The 27362-nt window shown below is 38.9% G+C and overlaps 1 protein-coding gene across 5 annotated transcripts in view; it reads right to left on the reverse strand.

Moving 5' to 3' along the window:
- Tcerg1 (transcription elongation regulator 1) overlaps positions 1-27075 on the reverse strand; it is a 63504-nt gene extending 36429 nt beyond the window's left edge. For 3 of the 5 annotated variants that reach the window (XR_016535193.1, XM_090331280.1, XM_090331281.1), the window contains exons 1-9: positions 26986-27075; positions 20283-20508; positions 14570-14722; positions 13105-13618; positions 7918-8160; positions 3858-3920; positions 2408-2608; positions 1636-1748; positions 750-838 (exon numbers count right to left, since the gene is read on the reverse strand). Coding sequence is in view for 4 of the 5 variants with exons in the window: in XM_090331280.1 (XP_090187406.1) it covers positions 750-838; positions 1636-1748; positions 2408-2608; positions 3858-3920; positions 7918-8160; positions 13105-13618; positions 14570-14722; positions 20283-20508; positions 26986-27044 (1661 nt within the window). In the remaining variant the exon portion in view is untranslated. The remainder of the gene's footprint in view (positions 1-749; positions 839-1635; positions 1749-2407; positions 2609-3857; positions 3921-7917; positions 8161-13104; positions 13619-14569; positions 14723-20282; positions 20509-26985) is intronic. The other 2 variants (XM_090331282.1, XM_090331283.1) reach the window with 1 other exon arrangement.
- Between the last annotated feature and the right edge of the window lie 287 nt (positions 27076-27362).

Genomic DNA, 27362 nt, shown 5'->3' on the forward strand with positions numbered 1-27362 from the left:
ACTACTCAGGAGGCTGAGATCTGAGGATGATATTCAAAGCCAGTTCAGGCACAAAAATCTGTGAGACTCTTATCTCCAATTAACTACCACAAAACTGGAAGTGGGGCTGTGGCTCACGGGGTAGGGCAGTAGCCTTCAACTAAAGAGCTCAGGGACAATGCCCAGGCCCAGAGTTCAAGAACCATGACTGACCAAAAAAAAAAAAAAAAAAAAACAAAGGGTATCTGACATACTTTTTTTTTTTCTGTGGGTCATTGGGCTTGAACTTGACCCGAGCACTGTCCCTGAGCTTTTCAGCTCAAGGCTACCACTCTACCCTTGAGCCAAAGCCCACTTCTCATTTTCTAGATAAGAGTCTCAGGTCCTTTTGTGACAGGGCTGGCTTTAAACCTTGATCCTCAGATCTTATCCTCCTGAGTACCTAAGATTACAGGTGTGAGCCACTGTGCCCAGCTTTTTTTTTTTTTTTTTTTTTTTCTTCCCCAGTTGTGGGCCTGGACCTGAGCACTGCCCTTGGGCTTTCTCAAGGCCAGAGTTCTATCACCTGCGCCACAGCACCACTTCTGGCTTTTTCCAATGTATGTGGTACCGAGGAATTGTACCCAGGTCTTTGTGCATGCTAGGCAAACACTCTACCACCAGGCCAAACTCCTGGCCTAACATTTTCTTATTTTTCCTATAGAAAGAAAAAGTATTTAAATAATAAAGGATAATCAAAAGAATAAAACTACTGATTAACTAGTGCATACCACGGAGTACCAGGAATAGGAGTAGTTGCCACTGGCTTTGCCTTTTGAGCAGCTTTTTCTTCTTCCGTCATCTCTTCTTCTTTGGGTTCCTATGGGACATAATATTGTTCACATTTAGTTAAAAAAAAAATAACAAAAATAGTCACTACAAATATCTCAAAGTACAATGAGTATACTAATTGCTAAGACTGGAGAGGAAACCCTGAACAGGAATTTCTTTAAAAAAAAAAACAAAACAAAAACAAATTTAAATCCTTGCCCCACTGAAAGAACTGAACTACAGAGTAGCAGAATCCAGCAGCAGCAGCTAGTCCTCTCTTACAAATTCACTAGTAATGTGTTTAGAGGCAGAAATGAAGAACTAAATTATATGAAATTAAGGAGACCTCCTCATTTAAAAATATTACTTATTTCCCCTAAGTTTCCTAATACTGAACCATGGTTATCATTGGCTCCTCACCACAGAAAAGAAGATTTCAAAAAATGTAAGTTATCATTCCAGGCCTGAATATAACACTAGGGAGGAGAAAAAGAATACAACCAACATTGGTCGAATATGAAGAGTCACTTCTCACTTTAACCCGAACCTGTGTACAAAAATCAGGAGATTAGATTCAACTAACAACTGAATAGAATCCTTATTCTTTTCTTCATACTTAGTACATTCTAGCAATGCTCTGACCCAAGATTATTGTACTTCTATAGACCCTACTTCCATATAATGCCGCATTTCAAAGGAAAAATTGGTTTAGAAATATCAGAGAATCCTAAAATTTCAGAGATTAAACTTACAATAATTATTTTAAAATACATGAAATACTCTATAAGTAAACTGTACCAATCAATCAAAGTTGGATCCCAGGTTAGCAGGTCATGGCCCTTTTACCTCCTTTATCTCCTTTATAGGCTCTTCCTTAGGATCCTCCTCCTCTGTCTCCATTGGCAGAGGTTCTTCTGATTGCTCTTTAATTGGCTCTTTAATCTTCTCATCTAATTTTTCTGTTAAAAATATGTCATTCAGTTGACATAATTTAAAAAAACTTTCAGAAATTTGAAAGGTAAGATATTTTGTTTGTAGTTACTAGGTTCCCCCTCCCACACCCAGTACTAGGGCTTGAACTCAGGACTTCACACTGGCGAGGACTTCATGCTCAGAGCTGTCCACACCTGCAGCCCAGCTTTCTGATGGTTAATTAGAGATGAGTCTCAAAGACTTTTCTGATGGGGCTGATTTCAAACTTCAATCCTTGAGAGCTCAGGCATTTGAGTAATTAGGATTAGACATAAACTAAAATGCTCCTTTTTGGAGTATCATTTATTTGATAATAAGAAAAAGAAATGATTTAAAACTGACTCACTTCAACATAAAGTAAAATCGGTCAGGTCATTCATATATCATTTGCAGCATCCACACACTGCTAAAAATGTGAGTCTTGTACACCTAAGTCTCTTAAGCGCCTTAATTATTTTTCCTTTATGAAACACAAATTCCTTGCTGATCAGAATTATCAATCATCAATAAGGACAATACAAATTATATAACCCTAGATAACACAAAAATGTATGTATGTACATATGTGTATTACATGCATACATAAATGAACTGATTTCTGCAGATGGAAAAGGGACAACTAATATAAAAGCAGAACCAACTCTACCTTTTTCCTTTAGTTCTTGGGGTTTTTCCCAGGTTGATTCTAATGTTCTATTATTGTAATAATATGTCTTCCCATCTGCGGTTTTATATTCAGTCCATTCAGAAACTGCTGTTGCTCCTGCTAACGTAGCAGGTGAAGCTGCAATAGCAACCTGGGGGTGTATCATGGGAACGATAGGAGGAGCCATTCCTGGTAATACACCTAAAAAAAAGAGCAATAAAAAATTAGGTCCACGTATTAAATTGTAGTACAAAACAAATCTCTATAATATGAACTAAATCTTTCTATTTAATATTAACAAACAAAGGGTCAACTGGAACAAGATTATACCTAAATTCTACTTCCTTGGTTTTTAAATTTTAATGCCAACATTCAATTAGAAATCAACCAAAAATCATAAATGTGGGTTCTCCTCTATAATGAAGTCTAAATATAAACTATAAAATTCATGGCATATTCTTTACTAACAAATGTAAACACATTTTTATAAGGACATTTCTCAAACTAAGAGCCAATTATAAAGGCTCTCCAAAGACCCTTCCAGCAATGAAGCAATTTGTCAAATTCCAATGACTTTTACTCAGCGTAATTCCTGAAACAAAATTATTTCCTTGTTTCAAATACTTATAAATATATAAACAAAATTCTCACTTTTACAGCAAAATTACTGAGTTCATCAAATCTAAATGACAAAGTCAGTTATTTCTACAGACTGCTAATACAGACTAAGTGTATATATTTCATAAGAGAAAGGAAAGGATCCTTAAGCTAGTTTCTTTAAGACAGGTCTAACTATTTAGCCCAACCTCTCATTGAATTCTTGATACTCCTGCCTTAGCCTCCAAGTGCTGAGATTATAGGTGTATACTACCATAACTGGCAAGAATTCTAGTTTTGAAGACAAGCCAAATTTATACTTTATAAGACAGCTAAATAAATCAAAACTATATCTTACTTCTAAAGTAAGAATATCTAAATCTAAATTGAAAACAAAATACTTGAATCTAAAGTTATCTTAGATAACTTTAAAATACAAAATATAGCATACACACAAATATTTACACATATACTCACTAGCATGCAAGCATAATAATCACATCACTTTACACATGGATATGATTTTTATATTTAACTTAAAAACACATCAAAAATAAAATTAAATGTTATGAATATGAGAATGAAGTTGTTTACACTTATTACATAAATTAAGTTATAAAGTGATCTGACCTTATTTGCTTTTGTGAACCAAAGTATCTAATACTATAGGCAATTGGGAAAATTAAGTGTTTGTCAAATATGACAACTGTATTTAAACTGCTCATTAAAAAATATATATAAATTTAAAAATATCCACTCACTAGGGCAAAAAAATAAATAAAAGGATAAACAACAACATTCACTACCATGCCAACTTACAGACAAAACAAACTAAGATGGTTTTAAAAATTACCGGTCTTGGTGGTAGCGACTGTCTTTACATACGGGCAGCTGACTATTTGCATCATTGCTACACCTGTAAAATGGATAAGCAAGCACAGGTTGGAAAGCTGCCATTGTATGTCGGCTACCACTGGGATTCAGGGAAATAATTTACCACTACAATTTAGAAAGTTACTTCCAATGAAAAAGATCAAGAATGGAATAAATTTTGAGGTGGTGTCCAATCTAATGATACTAATTCCAAATTACAACATCAGTTACCTACCAGCCCTGATAATTAAAAGAAATCTCTAGAGGTTAAATGTAATGAAAGAAAACTCCTTCATTACACATATGTAACGAATTCCTAATATGGGACATTTTCCAACAGAATATCAAACCCGTGCTGCTGTTGCTTAGATGCCGGGAAACGCAGATGCAGCATGGCTTTATGTGGCTGTTAACTTGAAACTACATTCAGGAACTGAGGAATGAGGCTCAACTATGCAGAAGAAGAAAAGGAATAAGAGAAAAAGGGATGGGAAGAATAAGAAGAAAATAAAGCATAAAATGGATCCTGATATTCCATGGCAAATAATAGTTTAAATAAAAGAAAGGCAAAGATGAAGGAGAGAGAACTGTATTCAACTAGCAAATATCCATGTTTAATGCCTGCTACAGGGAATCACATGAACTTGGAACACTGGAGGCAGACTGAAGCTGAAAGCACCAAGCCCATTTAATATTGCTAGTAAGTATGTATTACAGGCTGACAGCTGCAGGGTCCTTCTATCATAGGCTAACAAACCACTTGTATTCACAGAATATTACATACAGTTCTGAGAAAAATGAAAATTCATCAGGATGTGTTATAATGACAGTAAGAGAATAAAAGGAAAAGTTGAAAAACTAATATTTTTTAACTGAGAAAATTCTAAATTGGAAGTGAATTTTAAAATGTTTTAAATGAAAATAGCTGAATGTTGAACATACAAGAGATATAAATTTTACTTTTCTTCCTTCTAGGAAAACTATACTTAGGTGTACCCACGAAAATCAAAAAATAGAAACAATAAACTATTCCCCCTCTAATAGAAGAAAAGAAAAACCTCCCTGACTGAAAGACTAAAATTAAAGTTAAGCCCATAGTTTATAAGTAACGTAACTTTTTTAGACACACACACAAAATACTGCCAATTTTTTAAGTTTCTTTAATATTTTAATTACTATTTGATATAAAGCATATTAAAGCTAAACTGTCTATTAATCTTGTTAAACTAAAATGAAAGCACTGGACTCTAAGACCATGCGGAGTAAAGCTGTATATATAGATTTATTTTCCCTAATGTTGAATTTATCTGGTTAAAGAAGTGATATCACTTAAGTTTAAATTAGTATAAATAATGCCACCAAATCTATTACACTAGCACTTGCCTCTTTTCTGTTTTTGGGGTTTTTTGTGTGTGTGTCATTACAGATGTACGCAGGCCTTAGTGCTTTCACTCAGCTTTTCTGCTCATTGTTGGCATCTAGCCCTCCAGCCATGCCTCCAGTGGATCCTGCATCTAAGAAGACAGGATTGTGCAAGGCACTGGTGCCCATGCCCTAATGTGTTTTAAAATGGGAAACTGTCCATTTTTCCTACTAGGAAATTTTACTTAGTATTTTGGATAATTCTGATGCTAACAACAATGTCTTTTTTTAATTCCAAATAAGATTTTAGTTTAGAAATTAGAAAACCCTATTTCAACTTCACTGCTCTCAAATCCCACCCTTTATTCCTTCCACTCCTTCCATTCATCTTATGTATTTCTTAATTATATTCACTAGAGACAATGCTGACTAAAACAGAATTTAAGTCTTCAAGATAATTGTTCCAGTTGAGCTTTACACTTAGTTGAAATAAAGAAGAAAAAACTGAAAGATCTTTATTATACAAAAAACAAATAAAGGTCTGGGGAGGAGAAATGTGAGTCTTGTCTTTTTGTAGTATTTTGTAGGACTGAATTAAAAGGGGAAATGAGAAAAAGGAGTTAGAAATGCCTTAGTACAAGCAAATATTAATGTGCCTTTCTCTAAGACATTACTTCCATCTCTCCAAATCTTTGTATCTTGTATAAAAATCTTTGAAACTTACCCAATTCAAATTCTCTTCCAGCTGAACTATAAAATGACTTCAGTGTCTGCTATGATTATTACAAAATGCCTTTTACTGACAAACTTCCACATAAGCCATTTGATTTGGTGACCCAAATGCTCACAACAACCTGTTTTTTTAATGATGGGGCAAGAATCAGGAAACAATGTGTAGCACCAAAATACAACTAAAGATGGAGTGATTTATTACAAGTTTCAATTTCCACAGACATAATATTCTGTCCCTTTCATCCTAGGAAGAACCTAGAGTAAGTCCTTTCAGATGACAGCTTTTCAAAAGATTTCCACAAAACTATCAGGCTACATGTAAGTCTTCTCTCTATACAACTAACAAACTTGTCCTTAATAACACTGTCCATAACTCTAAAGCAGACTGAGATTTCAAAGGTTATGACAAATACATGCTATTCTCCAGCTGCCATAACATTTCCTATAAAAATTATATTCAGACAAAGTATCCAGTTGCTCACCCAAAATTGAACTTAGAAAAAAAGAGAATCCCTAGTATTAGAGAAAACAATTTTTTGTCACTTTAAAATGATCTGAATTTCTTAAATATCACATGTGGGACACTTCATTATCTAACACAACATCAATTTTGAATAAAAGGTTTTTCAAGCTGGGTGCTGATGGCTCACACCTATAACCTTAGTTACTCAAGAGGCCAAGATCTGAGGATGGCAGGGCAAAGCCAGTCAGGCAAGAAATTCTGTGAGACTCTTATCTCCAATTAACCACCAAAAAGCCAGAAGAGCTATTCCCCCAAGAAGTACAGCTAGCCTTGAGCAAAAAAGTTCAGAGATAGCACCAAGGCCCTGAATTCAAGCCCCAGGACCAACACATACAAAAAAAAACTTTTTCAAATAAAAACCATGAATTCTTAAAACTTTTGGTTCCTGTTACCAAGACATATTTAGAAATGTCTCTTTCAATTTTTTAAAATAAATGTGTACAAATCTAATAAGTAACTTTATCTGACTCTACTTATACCCAGAAACTAGTGCAATGAATTATCAGTAATAAATAGATGGAGGATTGTGAAATTGAAATAGAAGTCAATGTTCTTTTCATCCTTGCTAACATAGCCCTATGAACTTAATCTCTCTTCAGTATCAATATTTTCAAGCTATAACAAAGACTAAATTATGGATCAAGGATTGAATAAATGCATGACAAGAGCAGACACTCCAAGTAAAAGGCCCAATACTATTACTATTTAATCCCTATAGGAAAAATTCTCCACAAGTCTTACATCCTTCTCTCTTCTTTATAATTCCTCACAAATTAGCAAAACACAAAAATTCACTTTACCAAATTTTACATGATGCCTCGTATACTTCATGAACGTTACAAAGGAACTTTTTGGTTTCTATTTCTTACAAATTTGTTCATAGAGTGACTCACACTTCCTGCCCAGCAGGTGATTATTAAAGGTCAGATATTTAGAAATGAGGTACTGGGTCACATCATAACACCAACACTTGTTTACTATATGCTTGGGCAAATAATTTAGTTTGTGTACCTACCTCATAAAATGGTTGAGAAAAATTCAAAAATATATATGTAAAGTGCTTACAACAGTGGACGATGCATGAATCAACTTGTGTGAGCTATTATGACTTAAACTTCATAGACTCAAATACTGTATTCAGAACATATTTACATGAAAGATAATCATTTTTAACTCACTTGAGGCTATTATCCAAAGTGTAGCTTTAAATGTGACTCTAACTTTTAAGACATGTAAACAACAACAACAACAAAAAGACATTTACCAAAACTTAAAGAGAAAATATTGCAGTTAGCCATGAATCTTTAAAACGTTTCAAGCAAGTGAGATTCAAGGCAAATTTCAAATGCAACAGACACATGAGAACAAACTACTGACAGTATGAAAACAAATCTAGAAAGATTACTGTAATCTGATGGTTTACCTGGAAGTGGAATTGGCATGCCAGGAAGGGGAACACGAAATGGAGGTACCATTACTGGTGGGAACGCAGGTATTGCTGCTGCTGGCTGAGGTACTGAATGAGGAACAGCAGGAGGTAACGTCTGGGGGTGTGGCTGGGGAACAGTTTGCACTGGTGTGGCTGGAGGAGCAGGAGTTGAAACACTAACTGTAGGCGTGGCAACTGAAACAGCAGAACTTGGGGTCTGATCTTGTGTTGTGGGTGCTGACAAAAGATAAAAACAAAAACGTGTATCACTCTTTCATAAACCATGTTACACTATATTCATACATCATTTACGCATTCAGTAAGCACTTAAGGGTCCCCGGGTCCCCTTCCATGCACTGCAAGAAGCTTGTCAAAAAGTCTCCTGTCTTCCTGAAGTTTGAAAAACAGTCAACTAAATGTAACATAGAACACTAAAATGCAAAGTGAAATGGAATAAATGTTTCAGCGTATAAGCCTACCTCCACAAACCACTTCTGGTTGTGGAGAGGCTTCAGAAAAATTTATAATGGGATGATGAGCCTTGAAGAGTCAAGATTTCAAAAAGGGAAAGGGAAATATAAGTGGGGGAAAGGATGACCAAAGATAGTGGGGAACCAATAAGGAATTGTTTGGAATACTAGGCATACCAACAAAACTAGTGAGTTATGGCGACAAAGGCTGGTCAAGGGCAGAAAAGTAGAGAGCCTAGAAAAGCTAGGAAATCTGAACCTTTCTGGACAGGAAATGGGGACCTCTTATGTAAAGAAAGTGATCTTGAATACACATCGATACAAGCAACAGTTACCTCAAGGTATGCCTTTCCTGTTTTACCCATTTGTTTTATTAGAGATTCTAATTTTTATAAGTGCATTCATATGGCATTTGAGGAAGGCAGACTAAGGGGTTCTATATGGAAAAGTAAATAACCATCATTCATTTGATGAATTTAACTTGATGGATGTGTAGGAAGAAAAGGAGTAAGAGGCGGGCAAGCCAATGACATTACCAGAATTGATCAAGAAAAGAACCCAGGGGAAAAAACTAACCATTAGATCTTAACAAATAAAAGTCCAACAATTTGTTTTTCTTTTTAATTTCAAAACTAAGGGAAAAAAACTTAAGTTTCCATTGTGAAAAAGTGAAGATCAGAATAATTTGGAGACCTAATTCATTATTTTTAGTTGTCAAAAATAAAACATTTCACCGGACACGGTGGCTCACACCTGTAATCCTAGCTACTCAGGAGGCTGAGATCTGAGGACCAAGGTTCAAAGCCAGGATGGGCAATACAAAGCCAAGAGACTCTTATCTCCAATTAATCACCAAAAAATGGGAAGTGGGGCTGTGGCTCAAGGGTAGGATGGTAGCCTTGAGCTGAAGAGCTCAGGAACAGTACTTAGGTCAGAGATCAAGCCCCAAGACCCACCCCCCCCCCAAAAAAATAAAAAATAATAAAAATTACCCAAGACCCACCCCCCCCCAAAAAATAAAAAATAATAAAAATTACATCTCTAGTTATCACATTTAAAATCAAAATAAAGTTGGGTGGCACATGATGTAATCTTTGCTTTTCTGGAGGCTGAGATCTGAGGATCACAGTTCAAAACCAGTCCAGGCAGGAAAGTCCATTAGACCCTTATCCACCACAAAACTGGGAAGAGGTACAGTGGCTCAAAGTGGTAGAGTGCTAATCTTAAGAAAAAAGACCTTTGGGACAGCACCCAAGCCCTGAGTTCAAGCCCCAAGACACACAAAATACAAACAAACAAATAAACCCAAAAAGATAAATCCGCACTTCACATTAAAAAAAAGTTCTAATTCTCTTAAGTTATAAAAGTCTCAGTTTAATTTTAATTATGTTCTAAAATTTATGTGCCAGTGATTGCACAGATTCTCTTCTTGAATACTCGTTTGTTAACATGGCATTTGAAATATGATGTACAAAAAAAAATCAGTGCTAATAAAATCTTTTAATTAAAAAAATTTCAGTTATTTATTCATAACTCATCCAGTTCCAAAATAAAATCCACCTTGACAATTCATTGGTAATAAAGTTCATTTTTTCTTGATGTAAAGTGTCAGGCTCTTCCTATCCTGGACTAAGAATGAATTTATCAAATTAAGTGAAATAAAAACAGCTGCTTTCCCAATTTGTAGGCAACTTTAATTCTAATTGGAAGCGTATTATTTAATATAATCCAACTGACAATAAAGCCTGTCCGTATATTTCCATCTTCTAAAAATGAAAAACTCACTTAGGCTGGGAGGATGTGAGCAATTTCATACTTGTTAATGAGGGACTCACCTTGGCTAAATAGACAGCAGGGCCAAACAAGTATCTTCAGGGGCCCAGGAATGAATTGTTGGTCTAGCATAGACCTAGCCTTAGGGTACAGTATCACATTAATATAATTTTATAACATTGTGAAAAATACAAATTACATGCAACATTTGCCCAGTCCCAAACATATAGCATATGTAATCGACCATAAAGGCTAAAAATATATTTATTCTTCCCAACGTCCCTGAGTAGCAGATTTCATGATTACTTTTCATAAGCTTGCACGAAATGAGTTTATGCACAAACTGGGATTAGAATGCAAACACTCTTACTTTTTCACGCATACTCATAGATCTGCATTTTAGTTCGTAAGTTTAAAAATCTCATACTTAAAGTTACACTCCTAAGTACTACTGCCAGGAAAATTAGTTTAAGAGGATATAAAATTTCAAGTGGAAATGTCACGAAGGCAGATGTCAAAAATATTCACTCAACCTCTCCTCTTACTTTCCAGCACAAGTTCTTCTAAATTTGATTAGTGGCAATGAGTCAAGAGAGGAAGAAGGTAAAAACAGAATTAAGTGGGAAATCGGGAAATGATGTCTAAAGACTAGTGACTAAATTCCTAACTCCATTTGCTAATAACTAGCAAAAACTCTCGTTTTTACTAGAGTTACTAATCTGGTCTCATATCTTAACAAAAAAAGACAAGGGACTGGCTATACATAATGCATAGACAAATACTGAGATTAGTATGACAACACTTTTTATATGAATCAAGTGAAGTAAAAACAGATTCTAGGAATAGAGACAATATGAAACCTGATGTTTACAAGCAGTAAAGGAAATGTGATTTTGACATTAAGGCCTCCCAATCACCCAAATAACAATGAGAAAAATAGCAAATGGTATTTTTAATAGAATAGTTTATAATCCCTAATTATGAGGTTACTGATGGAGCACTCCAATACATAAATGGGATATACATAGGATACTTAGAAATATGTATAAGCACCTTTCTAAGAAGAAATAGAGAATTAAGCAGGAAGAAAATTTAAGCAACAAAGAACTTCTACGTGGAATTACATTGCTTATTTAATACCCTTCTCCTATATTATTACAGGTAGTCCATAAACCACTAGCAGTTATCTGCTTTGCCACACAGGTTTTAGAAGTAGGAAGTTATAAAAAAGATAAAATGTCAATCAGCTAGCTAGTACAACAGATGTGCTTCCATATTCACCTTAAAAAAAAAAAAGCACTATTTGTGTTTTCCTGCTTCTTACATTTCCCTCAAGCTATTTAAAACAAAGCCCCTCCTCCCAAGAAGGGTGTTTAAAAACTGTCTCTGAGTGTATTTCTTTTACCAATAAAATCAATTCAAATTTGAACTCACTGTGATCAAATCTCTCTCATATACATATTTCTTCTCCCTTTAATTTACAACTTCCAGAAGTTATCAGGGGGAATTTGTTTTTCTTATTCATTATCCAGATGGTAAAGCAATACAAATTACTATCATCCCATAGAGCTATGCATCTCGAGTGCAGTTATCATAACAAATAATTCAGTAAAATCATTAGTTACTTTTGGGATCAGCCTTAGAATGAGTGGCAACATTCATATACTAATAATGATAAGCACAAATAAACAAATCCATCTCCTCATTCCTAGAATCTACTGATTATAGATTCTCACACTTTTTTGAAGAGATATTATCTTTGGGCCTCTGAGATTGTACATCTGAAACCTCTATTTCCTTTCTAGTTGCTTCTATTATAATTCCCGATTTAATCTGTCTATATACAATCCATTCTAACACCCTCTATATCTTGAGAGATTACTGAAAAGTTCCTTAGGGGTCTTCTAGTTTCAATATATCTCAAAAACCTAAGAAAATATTCCAGAAAAAAATCTCCCAAATCTGCATTTATTTATTTATTTATTTATTTAGGCCGGTCGTGGGACTTGAACTCTGGGCATGGGCGCTGTCCCAGAGCTCTTCAGCTCATGGTTACTGTCCTACCCCTTGAGCCACAGCGTCACTTCTGGTTTTCTAGTGGTTAGTTACAAGCAAGTCTCAAGGTCTTTAGTGCCTGGGCTGGCTTTGAACTGTGATCCTTAGATCTCAGCCTCCTAAGTAAATAGGATTACAGGTGTGAGCCACCGCACCCAGTTAAGAATTTGCATTTATATAGGGCCATTTGCCCAGTTCTTAAGACCCTTCATAATTTGTCATCACTCTTACCCACTAGCCAATATAAAACTGGCTCACCTTGGAATAGATTGGTAACAATTTCAAAGTGACATCAATCCTCATTTCCTCACTTTGGTTCTTTTTTTTTTTATTAAAGAATTTATTAACATCGATTTTTACATCATATTTTAAATGACTCACTTTGGTTCTTATCTGAAAACCCCTCCTTACTTTTTGTTAGCCTAATCCCCCCACTCAAATCCCAACAACCATGTAGTTCACACAATCTGCTTCTAAAATTCTTGCATCTTTATGTTTTCACTGTACAATTTTGCACACTATTTTATTAATATATTATTCTTGTTTCCTCAATTAGAAAAACTTAGAGGACACTTATAAGGTATAGACCAACACCTGAATATTTTGCAAATCTCATAGCACATGTCATCAGTGCTGGCTAAGTTAGTGATCTCTGCACTTCTAGAGTTTAACTTCATGACCAGCAACTGGGTAAATAAGTTTCCTGCACTGGTGATATTTTTCTAACCAAGAAGGTTTGGTGTCAAAATGTATTTTAAGTAACAAGGTTAATACCAGGATTTGTGGTAACACCAAGGATGATATTCCTATGATCATTTTAGAACTCCGTTCCTGTTTATTTCTCTAGCTACTAAATAAAAACACATACTAGGGTGGTACTCACTTGATACTGTCTGCACGACTGAAGTAGCAGTTGTGGTAGTAGAAGTAGTAGAGGACGGGGTAGATGACGATGTTGAAGTAGATACTGCAGGTGCTGGACTACTGGTTGTAGGGGTGGAAGCTCCTACTGCTTGTGCTTGCACTTGTGCTTGCACTTGTGCCTGCACTTGTGCCTGAGCCTGAGCCTGGGCCTGGGCCTGAGCCTGAGCCTGAGCCTGGGCCTGGGCCTGGGCCTGGGCCTGAGCTTGGGCCTGGGCCTGGGCTTGGGCTTGGGCCTGCGCTTGAGCTTGAGCTTGAGCTTGAGCTTGGGCCTGGGCCTGGGCCTGAGCCTGGGCCTGAGCCTGAGCTTGGGCTTGGGCTTGGGCCTGGGCCTGGGCTTGTGCTTGTGCCTGTGCCTGTGCCTGAACCTGTGCTTGTGCTGCAAGCATAGGTGTCAGCTCTGATTGTTGAATAACCTTAACTCCATCTGGCTTAGTCCATGCAGATTCACGTGTCCGTGCATTATAATAATAAACCTGAAAGCCAAGCCACAGAACAAAATAAAAACCAATGGTATCTGGGAATCTGACAATAACTACTAAAAAATAATAATGCAACCATATTTTGTCTTAAAAGGTGTCTAAAACTAACTTAGAACAGAGAAAACATATCAAAATAGGCTATTCATATACCCTGGGACTACAGATAATCTCCCCCAAATAAAGAAGGAAATCCAATGTTGTATTTTGAGCAGAAAGTTAACTTGGCAGACCTAAACTACTATCCTTTGACCGTCCTGCTTACAATATTAGCAGCTGGCCGGAGTTTGGTAACTTGGATTTCTAAAGTGTTACTATTAATGGGTCACTATATCTAAAGCATTTATGCAAACAATGTAGTTTATCCTGAGAGTTTACTATCCTTCTGGCAGTCTGGAATTTTGGTATGTGATACATCAATACATCTCTGACTTCAGCCTCCTATAAAAACCCTCAAACGAAGACTCCTAGGCCTGAGTGAATTTCTTGGTAGAAAATACTTCACATGTGCTATCATCATTTCATTCTGGAGGTATTAAGCACATCCCAAATGATTCCTCTGGAAGATGACCTTTGGAAGCTTGTATCTATTTTCCTTTATATCTCACCCCATACACCTTTTTGTCCATAGTAGTTTTGCTTTATATTTTAGCTGTACTCTTAGCTATGAATTGCACTATGTGCTAAATCCTGCTAGCAAATTCCCAAACCGAAAAAATACAAGCTTCCAAAATCACAAAACCACAAGTAGAAGTATGGTAGTACTGTAAGCATTAGACTGTGCAACCTGCACAGACACGCAGTCTTGTAGGCTCTATCTGGATGGAATCGTACTCCATCTCATACACTAAACTGTCATTCTCAAATGATTAAGATACCATACTTTCAATGTGCCAGAACTGCTTTTTGTCGCCATGGAGAGAAGTTGGGACAAAGGTTATAATTTACCTTCCCATCAGGAGTCTTATTTTCAACCCATATTTCCTCAGCAGGAGGCAGTGCTGGAGTACCAGGAGCAGTCACAGGAGGCATGCCTGGTGGGAACATCATTCCTGGAGGAGGAGGCATGGTTCCCATGGGTGGAGGCATGAAAGGTGGTCTCTGTCAATTCAAAACAACAGTTACAGGCCCTTACTTAATACCCTTAAAATTATTACTGAAGTCTACCCAAAAGAAAGCATTACAGGGGGAAATAGTTCAGAAGCAAATCTAATTAGTAACCTAATAAAAGATATATATAAAAATATAGTAGTCAACTCTGGATATCATGGGTGAAATTGTGTACTTTACATTGTATATACACACACATATATAGTAATATGTTATATATTACTACGTATATAATATATATAGTAATAGATTACTTTCAAAAGAAAATTTTAGAGCCAGGAGTTCAGCTTAGTGGTAGAGTGCCTGCCTAGCAAGCACGAAGCCCTGCGTTCAATTTCTTGGTACCACATTCATAGAAAAAGCTAGAAGTGATGCTGTGGTAGAGCTCTAGCCTTGAGAAAGCCCAAGGACAGTGCTCAGACCGAGTTCAAGCCCCAAGACTGGCAAAAAAGAAAAAAGAAAAATTTAGCCAGGTGCTAATGGTTCATACCTGTAATTCTAGCTACTCAGGATCTATGGAGTAAGATCTAAGAAACATGGTTCAAAGCCAGCTCTGGCAAGAAAGTCCTTGTGAGTCTCTTATCTCCAATTAACTACCAGAAAACACAAAGCGGATCTGTGGCTCAGAGTAGTAGAGTGCTAACCTTGAGCAAAAGAGCTCAGAAACAGTGCCCATACCCTGAGTTCAGGCTTTACAACTGACACACACAGGAAAGAAAGGAAAGAAAGAAAGAAAGAGAGAGAGAGGGAGGGAGGGAGGAAGGGAGAGAGAAAGGAAAAAATTGGCTAAGAAAATATCTACCATATGCTATTTTCATATAATAATATTAATACTAATAAAAGTTTATCATAGATGTGAACCTGAGTAATCTTTTTTTTTTTTTTTTTTGGTTGGTCGTAGGGCTTGAACTTCTGGGCCTGGGTGTTGTCCCTGAGCCCTTTAGCTCAAGGCTACTGCCCTACACCTTGAGCCACAGTACCACTTCCAGCTTTCTGGTGGTTAATTGGAAATAAGAGTCTCACGGATTTTAATGCCAGGACTGGTTTTGAACCTCAGTCCTCAGATCTCAGCCTCCTGAGTAGTTAGGATTACAGGTATGCACCACCATGCCCAACTGAACATGAGTAATCTTTAAAACTAATTACTCAGGGGCTAGGAATATGGTCTAGTGATAGTGCTCACCTTGCATGCACAAAGCCCTGGGCTCAATTCCTCTGTACCACATATAGAGAAGTAGCCAAAAATGATGCTGTGGCTCAAGTGGCAGAGTGCTAGGACAGAGCCCAGGCCCTGAATTCAAGACCCAGGACTGGCAAAAAAAAAAATTATTCAGCCCACTTTTGCATTTCTTTTTTCTTTTTTCTTTTTTTTTGCCAGTCCTGGGGATTAAACTCAAGGCCTACACATTGTTTTGAGCTTTCTCAAGGCTAGAGCTCTGTCACTTGAGCCACAGCACCACTTGCAACATTTTCTGTATATGGGTACAAAGGACTAGAACCCAGGGTTTTATGTATACTAGGCAAGCACTCTACACTAGGCCACACTCCTGTCACCTATTCAGCCCAGTTTTGTTTCAGCTATCTGGTGCTAGATAATGAATTGAGGGCCCTTTTATCTCTCTTTGACAGTGCAAGGGTTTGAACTGAGACTTTGCGTTTGTCAGGAAGGTACTCTACCAGTATCCCACAAATAGTCCTGATTTTTGCTATTTTGAATAGGCTGTCACTTCCTGCCCAAGCATGTCTTTTGGGGATCTCCCATCATTGCTGGGATGACAAATATGTGCCAATGCATCATCCAGTGTCCCTCTACTGGATAAGGGTCTGGTGAAGTTTTTTGTCCAGGCTGACCTTAAACCATGATCCTCCTGTTATCACCTTACAAAAGTAACTAAGATTACAGGCATGAGCAGTGGGCAATGTGCTGAATCAGGGGTCTTGAATCCAGGATCTTGTACAGGTTTTTACCAACCTATACCTTGAGCCTTCTCTCCCAGGTTTCAGTGCAAAGTTAGCCAACTGCATATATAACAGAATCTAATTCTCCAAAGCCATCACTGTCAATCTTCAATGGCTTTAACACAAAGCAACACCTTAAAACCAAGCAACTCTGTTTTATCTCAAACAAAAAAGGTTGCTTCAAGCCAGGCCCAGTGGCTCACACCTATAATCCTAGGTACTCAGGAGGCTGAGATCTGAGGATCAAGGTTTAAAGCCAGCCTCAGCACAAAAGGACCTGAGACTCTATCTCCAGTTAACCTCTAAAAAATGGGAGTGGGGCTTGGCTCAAGGGTATGGCAGTAGCCTTGAGCTTAAGAGCTCAGGGACAGCACCCAGGCCAAGTTCTTCAAGCCCCATGACCCACCAAAAAAAAAAAAAAAAAAAAAAGTTGCTTCATTTTCTAACATATATTCCTGATCTCTTTACTATAAGGATCCTAAGCCAGGAGCTGGTAGCTCACACCAACAATCCCTCGCTACTCAAGAGGCTGAGATCTGAGGATCACAGTTCAGGGTTAGTCCAAGCAGAAAGTCCATGAGACTTCTATCTCCAATAACTACCAGAAAACCAGAAGTGAAGCTGTGGCTTGAAGTGGCAGAGTGCTAGCCTTGAGCTGAAGAGCTTAAGGGCAGCAGCAGGCCCCACATTCAAATCCAAAGATCACCACCAACAAAAGAGGATGCTTCAGTAAAAGGTTTTTAGTCGTGCACAAAATATTTCAAAATGAAAAGCATAGTGAATATTGGGCCCAATGTTTAAAAAACTGCCTTTGAACAGAGACTAAAAAGACTTTGTCTAATAACTGTGAATAATATTAAAACAATTTCTCAAAGCTGGATAACTGAATAATGAAACTGAAACTAAGGTTTAAAAAAAAGTGAAATTATATCCAACTTTCCTAAAAATATTTTCATTCTCATACTTGTTGGCTTCAGTTTCATGTCTTCCAAACATCAGGACACAGGCTCGTGTTATATAAAATATATCTCATGTATGCTTTGCTTAAAAATTCTTGAATATGGTATCAAAATCATAACTATATATCAAGATGAATGCTGAATACTTCACAACCATACTTGATGTATTTCAATTGGGTTATATTAACCAATTAATTAATATTCCACAAACAGGATAAATTCTTCAGTCACTAAGTCAAAAAGCTTTATCTTTTTCAAATCTTGAACATATAGACCCATATTGCTTAAATACGATAGCATTTTAAAAATATTTTTAGTATAGCTCATTTTTTTTGGCCAGTCCTGAGGCTCGAACACTGTCCTTGGGCTTTCTCGGGGCTAGAGCTCTACCACTTGAACCAAGGCACACTTCCAGACTTTTCTGTGTCAAACCCAGGTCTTCGTGCATGCTAGACAAGCACTCTATCACTAGGCCACATTCCTGGCGCCAATATAGTTCATTCTTAATAACTAAAATTGACAGAAAGCAAATATCTCACTATATTTACTTTGTTCCAAGAATTATACAATGAAGAACACAGAAATATACATTCAGACCAAAAGAATATAATCACAAAAGCAAACTTGAGGAATGATTCAGATAGTAAGTCCAGACACACTAAATACAAGGATTTTAAAATAAAGGTTTTTATTCTTATTTGGGAGAGAGAGAGGTGAGCCTGGGCATTGTCATTGCGCTCTTTTGCTCAAGTCGAGCACTTCACCACCTTGAGCCACAGCTCCACTTCCGGTTTTTGAGTGAGTAAATTGGAGATAGAGTCTCACTCAGCCAGGAGTCAAGCCTAGTGTTTGAGTGCTTGCCTAGCATTCACAAAGCTCTGGGTTCCATTTCTTGGTACCATATACACAGAAAACAGCTGGAAGTGGAGTTGTGGCTCAAGTGGTAGAGCACTAGCCCTGAGAAAAACCCAAGGTCAGTGACCCAGGCCCTGAGTTCAAGCCCCAGGACTGGCCAAAAAAAAAAGAATCTCACTGGGACTTTTCTGCCCAAGTTGGCTTGAACTGAAATCCTCAGATCTCAGCCTCCTAAGTATCTAGGATTACAGGCTTGAGCCACCAGCAAGGTTTCAGTTTTAAAATCCTATAATACATTCTTTTCTAAAATAGTAAGATTTTTTTTCTCTTGAAAATACTGTGCTTAAAAAGTGGTTGTCAGGGTCTGGGAATGTGGCCTAGTGGTAGAGTGCCTGCCTAGCATGCATGAAGCCCTGGGTTCCATACCTCAGTGCCACATTCACTGCCACATTCACAGAAAAAGCCAGAAGTGGCACTGTGGCTCACTAGCCTTGAGGGACTTGGCAAAAAAAAAGAAGCCGAGAAAAAATTGGTTGTCAAACAGTACAAGAGTGATGACTCAATGTTCAGGTACCCAAAGTTATGGACATGGTCTTGGAGATATAAGTGTAATGACATAGACATAAAAATCTATGATGGGATATATATTCTATAGACATAATGTTATATAATATTATATGGATTGATATGTATCTATAACATACAAACCCTCAGCTCAATTTTAATTATATTCTAAAATCTATGTGCCAGTGATTGCATATAAAGATTCCCTTCTTGAATACTTGTTTGTTAAACATGACATTTGAAATATGATGTAAAAATCACTATTAATATCTTTCAAAAAAAATTGGTTCTCTCAGCCAGGAGTTTAGTTTAGTAGTAAAGTGCATGATTATTCAGTAGCAAATACATTAGAAAAAAAATAAGCCGGAAGTGGTGCTGTGGCTCAAGTGGTAGAGCTCTTACCTTGAGGATAAAGCCCCAGGACAGTGCTCAGGCCGAGTTCAAGTACTAGACTGACCAAAAAAAATGGTGTTCTCTTTCCAAATTCTATCCTAGATATCACTTCTGGGGAGAACTACTATTCAGGAATACATATACATATATAGTTGTATGTGTATGTGCACATATATATACACACACACATACATATGTACTTTATATTTAATCTCATTATAAATCATTGAAAATAAATTTCATCATTAATGGCCTTACAGTTTCAAATTTCTCCCACAAAGGAGACAAGTTACAAAAGATAATTCAGAGCTATAAAGGTAGATAAAAACTACCTTATTCAATTCTTATTTTCTATGAATAATTCCTTTCTTAGTTTCTTGAAAAATTTTTAATTGTTACCACAAAGGTGATGTACAGAGAGGTCACAGTTATATAAGTCAGATAAGTACATTTCTTTTTGGACAATGGCATCCCTTCCCTCATCTCAGTTTTCCCCTCCCATTCCTATCCGGGTAAGTTGTGTAGTTCCTTTTCAATGTAGTGTCTCCTGAGTACCACTGCCTTGTTTGTCCCTCCTTTTGTGAGCCTCTCCTTATACTCCCAAAGACATAACATTCTTAATTTCTATACTAACTACAGCTACCAATACTAGATTAGGAGGTACAGTTTAATATATGGATAGATGTCTCTTTAGCTCCCCTTTTCCTATAAAACAAAACCATGCTAATTAAATGCAGATATTTGTCCCTACTTCTCCCTAAACCTATATAGAATGTTAATGCCAATGCTAACAAAGCAATGGCAACCTCTGTAACCTTTACCTGGAGGTGTGGAGGGCCCATAGGTGGAGGTATCCCTCCAGGAGGAGGCATTGGTGGCATATTAGGATCAAACGGAGGACGTCCAAAGGGGGGCCTAGGTGGTGGAGGAGGGCCTCTCATCATACCAAAAGGTGGGGGAGGTCGCATCAGAGGTGGTGGGCCTCGCATCACGGCATTTGGTGGGGGAGCGGGACCTCGGAACCTCAAGGCCTGCTGTTGAGCCATCCTGTGTGGGAAAATAAAGAATAAATTTTTCTCAAAATTACAAAAATCACAGCCATCAAATGTAAAAGACTCTTAGCCAGACATAGTGACTTACGCTACTCAGGTAATCAGGAAGAATCAAAAGGCTATCCCAGGGATGGAGTAAAAGGATGGACGTGGCAAGGGTGTGAGAATGGTACTTCAATCAACACACCAGGCACGGTCATACACATCTATTATCTCCAATTTGAGGAAGGTATATGTTAAAGGATTGCAATCCTAGGCCAGCCCTAGCAGAGACTATTGGAAAAACAACTAAAAGCAAAACGAAACTGGAGGCAAGGCTCTACTGGCAGAGTGCTTGCAAAACAAGTGTAAAACCCCAAGTTTAAACTCCAATACCACAAAACAGCCTAAAAGCTTTATAAATACAAGTCAGAAAGCCATCATTTTACAACTACCATGATATAAAAAAAAAAAAAAAAAAGATCAGCGAAATGACTAAGAGATGCTAAACCTAGGGGGGAGATTTGGATGGACACAGAGCAGGGATATTTATATTTAACTGGTCTTAAATATCATCTCAAGACCGATGGGTGATGTGACTGTGAAGGACACATCACCAATGTCAGACAAAAATGAAGAACTATTAGTCAGACACAAAATGAGGAATGTTCTACTGGAAGCTGGTTGTTCTTCAGTAATATTAGGGATTTTATGGGGGGGGGGAAGAAAAGGAAAGCCATGGAACAGTTCCATTTAAGAATGTAAAAGAGCCATAAGTGTGGCCTAGTGGTAGAGTGCTCACCTAATATGAACAAAGCCCTGACTCGGTTCAATTCACCGGTACCACATAAACAGAAAAGGCCAGAAGTGGTGCTATGGCTCAAGTGGTAGAGCGCTAGCCTTGAGAAAACTCAAATTTTAGGACATTGCCCAAGCCCTGAGTTCAAGCCCCAGGACTGGCAAAAAAAAAAAAAAAAAAGAATGCTGAAGAAATGTCATGATACAATATATTAGCTCTACAGTGGATTCTATATAAAAGGAAACGCCATGAAGGATATGATTGACTCAATCAATTCTACCATTTTAGGTTTATGAAGTAACTAACTGAATATATCTGAAAGTAAAAGGGCACCTTTATCCTGGAAATGAAAGTGTGACTCAAGAGATAAAGTACTAGCCTTAAGAAAAAAAAAGCCAAGTAACACAACAAATAAAAGAAAGTTTGGACAAATGGGACTGCATTAAACTGCAGAGCTTCTATATGGCAAAGGACATAGCTAGTAAGTTAAAGAGAAAGGCCACTGAGTGAGAGAAGATCTTCACTAGTCATATAACAGTAGGGCCTCATATCTAAAATACACCTACAGCTCAAAAAATTAATCCTATTTTCTATGTATGTGGTACCGAGGAATCGAACCCAGGTCTTCGTGCATGCTAGACAAGCACTCTACCACTAGGCCAAACTCCTGGCCCGAGTGTTATATTTTTAAACTGGAATTGGCAGTTCAGATTAGCTTGCAAGGAGGTCGAGATCTGAGGATCATGGTTGGAAGCCAATCCAGGCAGACAAATCACAGAGATTCTTATTGCCAATTTATCAGCTAAATACCACAACTGGAGGTGTAGCCATTTGTGTGTGCCATCCATGAGTAAAAAGACCAAGTAAAAAGGCCTTAAGTTTTCAAGCCCCATTATTGGCACATACAAATCCAGTATAATATGCCATAGTTAATTTACTGAGTTACCAGTATTTACCTAATGCATGCAATCTACATTTCTGCATAAGATTAACAATTATATTCTTCATGTGCATTTGAAAATAATCATTCATACATTTTCCTACAACTTTCAACATCTTGTGTATGATTACTCTTGGAACTTTCTTGAAATTTTCCACACCACAGTTCATTTCTAACACAGGATTTGCCTCACAGGAAAGCAGCAGGATAGTAAACAAGTCCGGAACTATGGTATCAAAAATAATGAATCAAATTTTCAAGTGATGCTATGTTCCAAAGGTTAAAAAAAAAAATGAGTCCAAAAAGTACTATAAAAGGAAATCTGTGGCCTGGAATTTGGTCTAGTGGAAGAGTGTTTGTCTAGTATGCACAAGGACCAGGGTTCGATTCCTCAGTACCATATACATAGAAAAAAAAAAGCCAGAAATTGTGCTGTGGCTCAAGTGGTAGAGCACTCTCTCCTTGAAAAGCCCAAGGAGAGAGTAGGGGAGGGGAAGGGGGACAAAAACATGAGAAGGGATATCAAGGTTCAATAAGTAATGCACCCACTACCTAACAAATGTAACTGTAATCCCTCTATACATTATCCTGACAATAAAACACACACACAAAAAAAAAAAAAAAAGAAAGAAAAAAGAAAAAGCCCAAAGATACCCAGGCCCTTAGTTCAGGCCCCAGGCCTGGAAAAAGACAAATTCCTTCCAGTATATCTCTCATTTAAAAAAAAAAAAAGATTCTCCATTTCTTTTTTTGGAAGTTCATATAAACTGTTTAAGTTAAACACTTAAGACTCCAGAATAAAGTTACCCCAGAGTTCTGCTTTTTTTGTTATTAGGCTAGTAACATACTTTTAGAATCCAGTTTCCTCATGTGTAATAAAGAATAGTAATGAAAGTTATTTCCTTTTTTTTTTTAAATTGGTCATGGGACTTGAACTCTGAGCCTGGACACTATGCCTGAGCTCTTCAGCTCAAGGCTACTGCCCTACCACTTGAGCCACAGTGCCACTTTCAGTTTTCTGGTAGTTAACTAGAGATAAGAGTCTCACAGACTTTAGAGCCCAGGCTGGCTTTGAACTGCAATCCTCAGATCTCAGCCTCCTGAGCAGCTAGGATTACAGGAGTAATCCTAAAGCCTAAAGCCACTGCGCCCAGTGTTATTTCCTATTTTTATGCAATGACAGAATATGTGTGCAATATTCAAGATAGTACCCAGAGTGCCCTGATCAGTCTACTTATCATTATTTTCAATCCTCCACATCCAAAGGTTCATTTGTAAATGGCACTTGGTTATTAATTGGATTAGATGACTTTTAATCTGTCACTAAATAAGTAGTGCCAAAACTCACATAATTTTCTCCTTCAAGAGCTTCAAGAAGCCACTCTCTGAAGTCCCTGACATGTAAAACATATGCTCAGCTCTTATATATACTACTTCCTCACAACAACCTCGCCAGAACCGGCAATGAGAACATAATGAGATCATAAAATGCTTCAAACAACAGTGCAGATGTGCTATGTATCAGCTACTATTGCTGTTGCTGTGTTACCTACAGAACTGGTGTTAAATGGTATTCATGTGAACAACAGTAGTGTCATTACTATTACCTACATTGCCTAATAACTATCTAATTGTATATTAGGAGGCCCCATATAACCTGACCTTTATTGACCTTTCCAAAGACAATTCTTTCTTATTTTCATGATTTTGAAGCCTCTCTGCTTACAGTAGGGGACTATAAGCCTGACATATTCTTCCCAAATCTTAATGTCATCTGCTCCCTCACATTATTCAGCCCCAGTTCAAATACCACCTCAAAGTGTTTCCCACCTTTAGCCTCTCAGTCCCTGACTCATTACCCAATTACAGTTTATGACAAATACTCTGAAAAAAAATCTCTTTATTTGTTTACATTAGTATCACCTTTACCCACTAGTATATAGTACCTTTAGTGGTACTGCTGTGTCATATTGTTTAATACAGTGAATCTTCTTCCAGATTGCCAGGCAGTTTTATGGAAGTATCTCTCCCATGCTTTTTCTTTTTCTTTTTTTTTTTTTGGTGGGTCACAGGGCTTGAACTCTGCCTTAGGCACTGTCCCTGAGCTCTTCAGCTCAAGGCTACAGTCCTACCCTTGAGCCAACCTCACCTCCAGTTTTCTAGAGATTAACTGAAGATAAGAGTCTCAGGTCCTTTTGTGCCCTGCTGGCTTTGAACCTTGATCCTCAGATCTCAGCCTCCTGAGTAGCTAGAATTACAGGCATAAGCTACCACACCCTGCTTCTCCTATGATCTAAATCTTTACAATATCCAACAAGCTAAGTTTGGCGTCTTTTTTATAAAGAAAAATAAAATAACTTGTTAAGGCAGTCAGGAGAAATGGTATTTGTATCTGAAAGTTTTCCATCTATGGTATATAACTTGCATTTCCACCACTTGCAAATGTTTTTTTCTATATGTATTCCATTCACATATGCAATCACCCCAATTGCTAAGACAGACTCAAAATACTTTGAGAGCAAGAATGCAAATACACTACTTATATATATGGGAGACAATCATGGAAAGTGAGAGTCAAAGCAGACTCATATTCAGACCCTTACAACACTTAGTCACTTTACACAGCAGGCTGATTTCTTCATCTGATGAAGTTTTTTTACTTCAAATTCAGATCAACTTTAATTAGAATGAAGTTCCTTTGGTCAGAATGAAGGAAGAGGCCATTTTTTACTGCCAAGGCCTAAACCAGTAACTATCATGTATCACCCAGTAAGTGCAGCCCAATAAAATCCTTCATCTCCATTTATTTAGTGTACCTACTAAAAATAGCTGGCAAATGTGATGAACAGGTTACAAGTACAAAATCAAGTCCTAACTTTTGACATCATGGGAGCCACATAAACAGCTAATTTATTGTAAATCATGAGAAGTGCTAAAATGAAAATTTCTACTATGTGCCCTGCAAGCAGTTTCTAATCCACGAGTTTAAAATGAGGCATAAAATATTTACAACAGACCACTGAATTAAAGTCTATTCAAGTCAGCTTTGCCACAATGTCTAGATTATTAACAAGTTACTCAATTATAAAGCTAAAGAATCTGAAAATGCAAAATCTCATAAATCCATCTGACTAGCTAAGTACACTTCTGAGATCAAATCAAGAATAAACTTTTCAGGGCCCAGCCAGTGACTCATGCCTGTAATTCCACCTACTCTGAAGGGGAAGATCCAAAAGATCTCAGGTTCAAGGACAGTCTAACTGAAAAGTTCCGATGGAGACATTAGGGAGGCCATCTCAGTCAAAAGTTGGGTGTAGGTGAATGGAAGGAATGGACAAGAGTTTGGTTCAAAGCCAACGGGGAGGGGAAGAGGGGGGGAGAAGCACAGCCATTATATGTAAGATAGCAAAAGCAAAAATGGGATGGGGTATGAGTCAGGTGGCAGAGGATTTGCCTAGTAAGTGCAAAACCTCAGCACCACAAAAAAACAAACCAAACTTTCCATCACTAACATGGCAGGGGCTGGAGGTAGTCCCTCAAATGGTAGGATGTGAGGTCCTGGCTTCAATTCCAGCCACCCCCAAGAAAGAGCACTCTGACTCGTGACGGGGTTTAAAGGCTCTCTGAGACTCATCTCTGGAATAACACATTTTCTTCCTGCCAAATTCCCACCGGGTGTGACACAATACTAAATGCGGAAAAGTTAACTATGAGCCTGTGCACAACAGTAGTACCCAATTCCTTATACGACTTCAGCTTCTGCTCTAGGATATACGACTGCTCAACAGCTACGCCGACAATGGCACGATTTAGAGCAGGACCTGGATATCCGAAATGACAATTTTCTGTCGATGGGGGAAAAAATAAAAATACTCCTCCCCACCACATCTTTTCTTTTTCTTTCCTCAAAACCGCCTACGAAGAAAAAAAGGATCTTGATTTTTAGGTCCCTGTTAACATGATCCTGTTTTCATTACAGATCCCCTAGCAGGCCTGGAAGTTGCAGGAGCAGAAAGGGCTCCGGCCTTTCCAGGGCGATGTCTGGCGGGAGGCCTGGGAGGGGGCTGGAAGAGGGAGCCTGACAGCCTGGGTTCAAGTCCCCACCCCACCCCCCCGCCCCCGGTCACGCTTGCCCTTCGGACTCAACCTCTCCGCGGGCGGGGGAGCGGGGCGGAATAACTTCAGTGGCGGCGCCCGGGTGGGAGCCGGACGCACACAGAGCCGGGGAGCCAGCGAGAGCCCGACGGGCCACAGCGCCGAGCCTCCACGGCGGCGGGCCCCGACGCGGGGTGGGGGGGGGCAAGGGAGCAAAGCTGCCCCGAGGGAAGAACGTGGAAGGGGCCGTCGGGGCGGAAGTGGCGAGGGGTCCGGGACCCGCCGAACGGCGTCACGGAGAGGAGCGGGGCCCGGCCGGGCGCAGCCCCGCGGACGGCGAGGCGAGGCGGGCCCGGCGCGGCCCGGCCGCACGCGGCTGCGCTAAGGCAGGGCCCCGCGGCGGGGAAGCGGAGGCCGACCTCAGGCCGCCAGGGGCGGTGGCTCCCACGCAGCCGCAGCGGGCGCCCGCGGAGCGCGGAGGCCGCGGCCCGGCCCGGCTCCCATTCAAGCCGCCTTCCCCTTCCCCCTTCGTCAGCCCCATGCGGTCTCGGCCCCGCGCTGCCGCCGCCCGCCGCGCCCCTCCCCGCGGGCCGTCGCCCGCACCCCTCGCCTCTCGGACGCCCGTGCAACAAAACGTGAGGGAAAGCAGCGCCCATTACCTCAGCTCCCCCGGGTTGAATCGCTCGCCGTCTCCCCCGTCCCCGCCACGCTCCGCCATTACAGAGAGCCGCTTTCATCCACCCGCCGACCCGGCGTTCTCTATTGGTTAGAAGGATCGTCAATCTGACACTCGAGAGGCGGAGATAGCGGCGCTCTGTCAGATGATTGGCTCAACTTTCCATCAGTCCTAGAGTTACGGGTAGTGCCTGCTTTACTATTGGACAAGGCGCCCGCCGACTTTGAAAGCGGTTCGGAGACAGCCAGTTGATTGGTCGCTCTGGGGCTTTACGGTGAATGAGACTACGGTAAGGAGTGGCAGCGAGCGCCCTCTCGCGGTAAGGAAAACTAGGTCCTCCCACCTACAGCCCCAGCCTGA

This window comes from Megascapheus bottae, chromosome 4, assembly GCF_031878675.1.
Source record: "Megascapheus bottae isolate mThoBot1 chromosome 4, mThoBot2.hap1, whole genome shotgun sequence".
In the NCBI taxonomy this organism is placed as follows: Eukaryota; Metazoa; Chordata; class Mammalia; order Rodentia; family Geomyidae; genus Megascapheus; species Megascapheus bottae.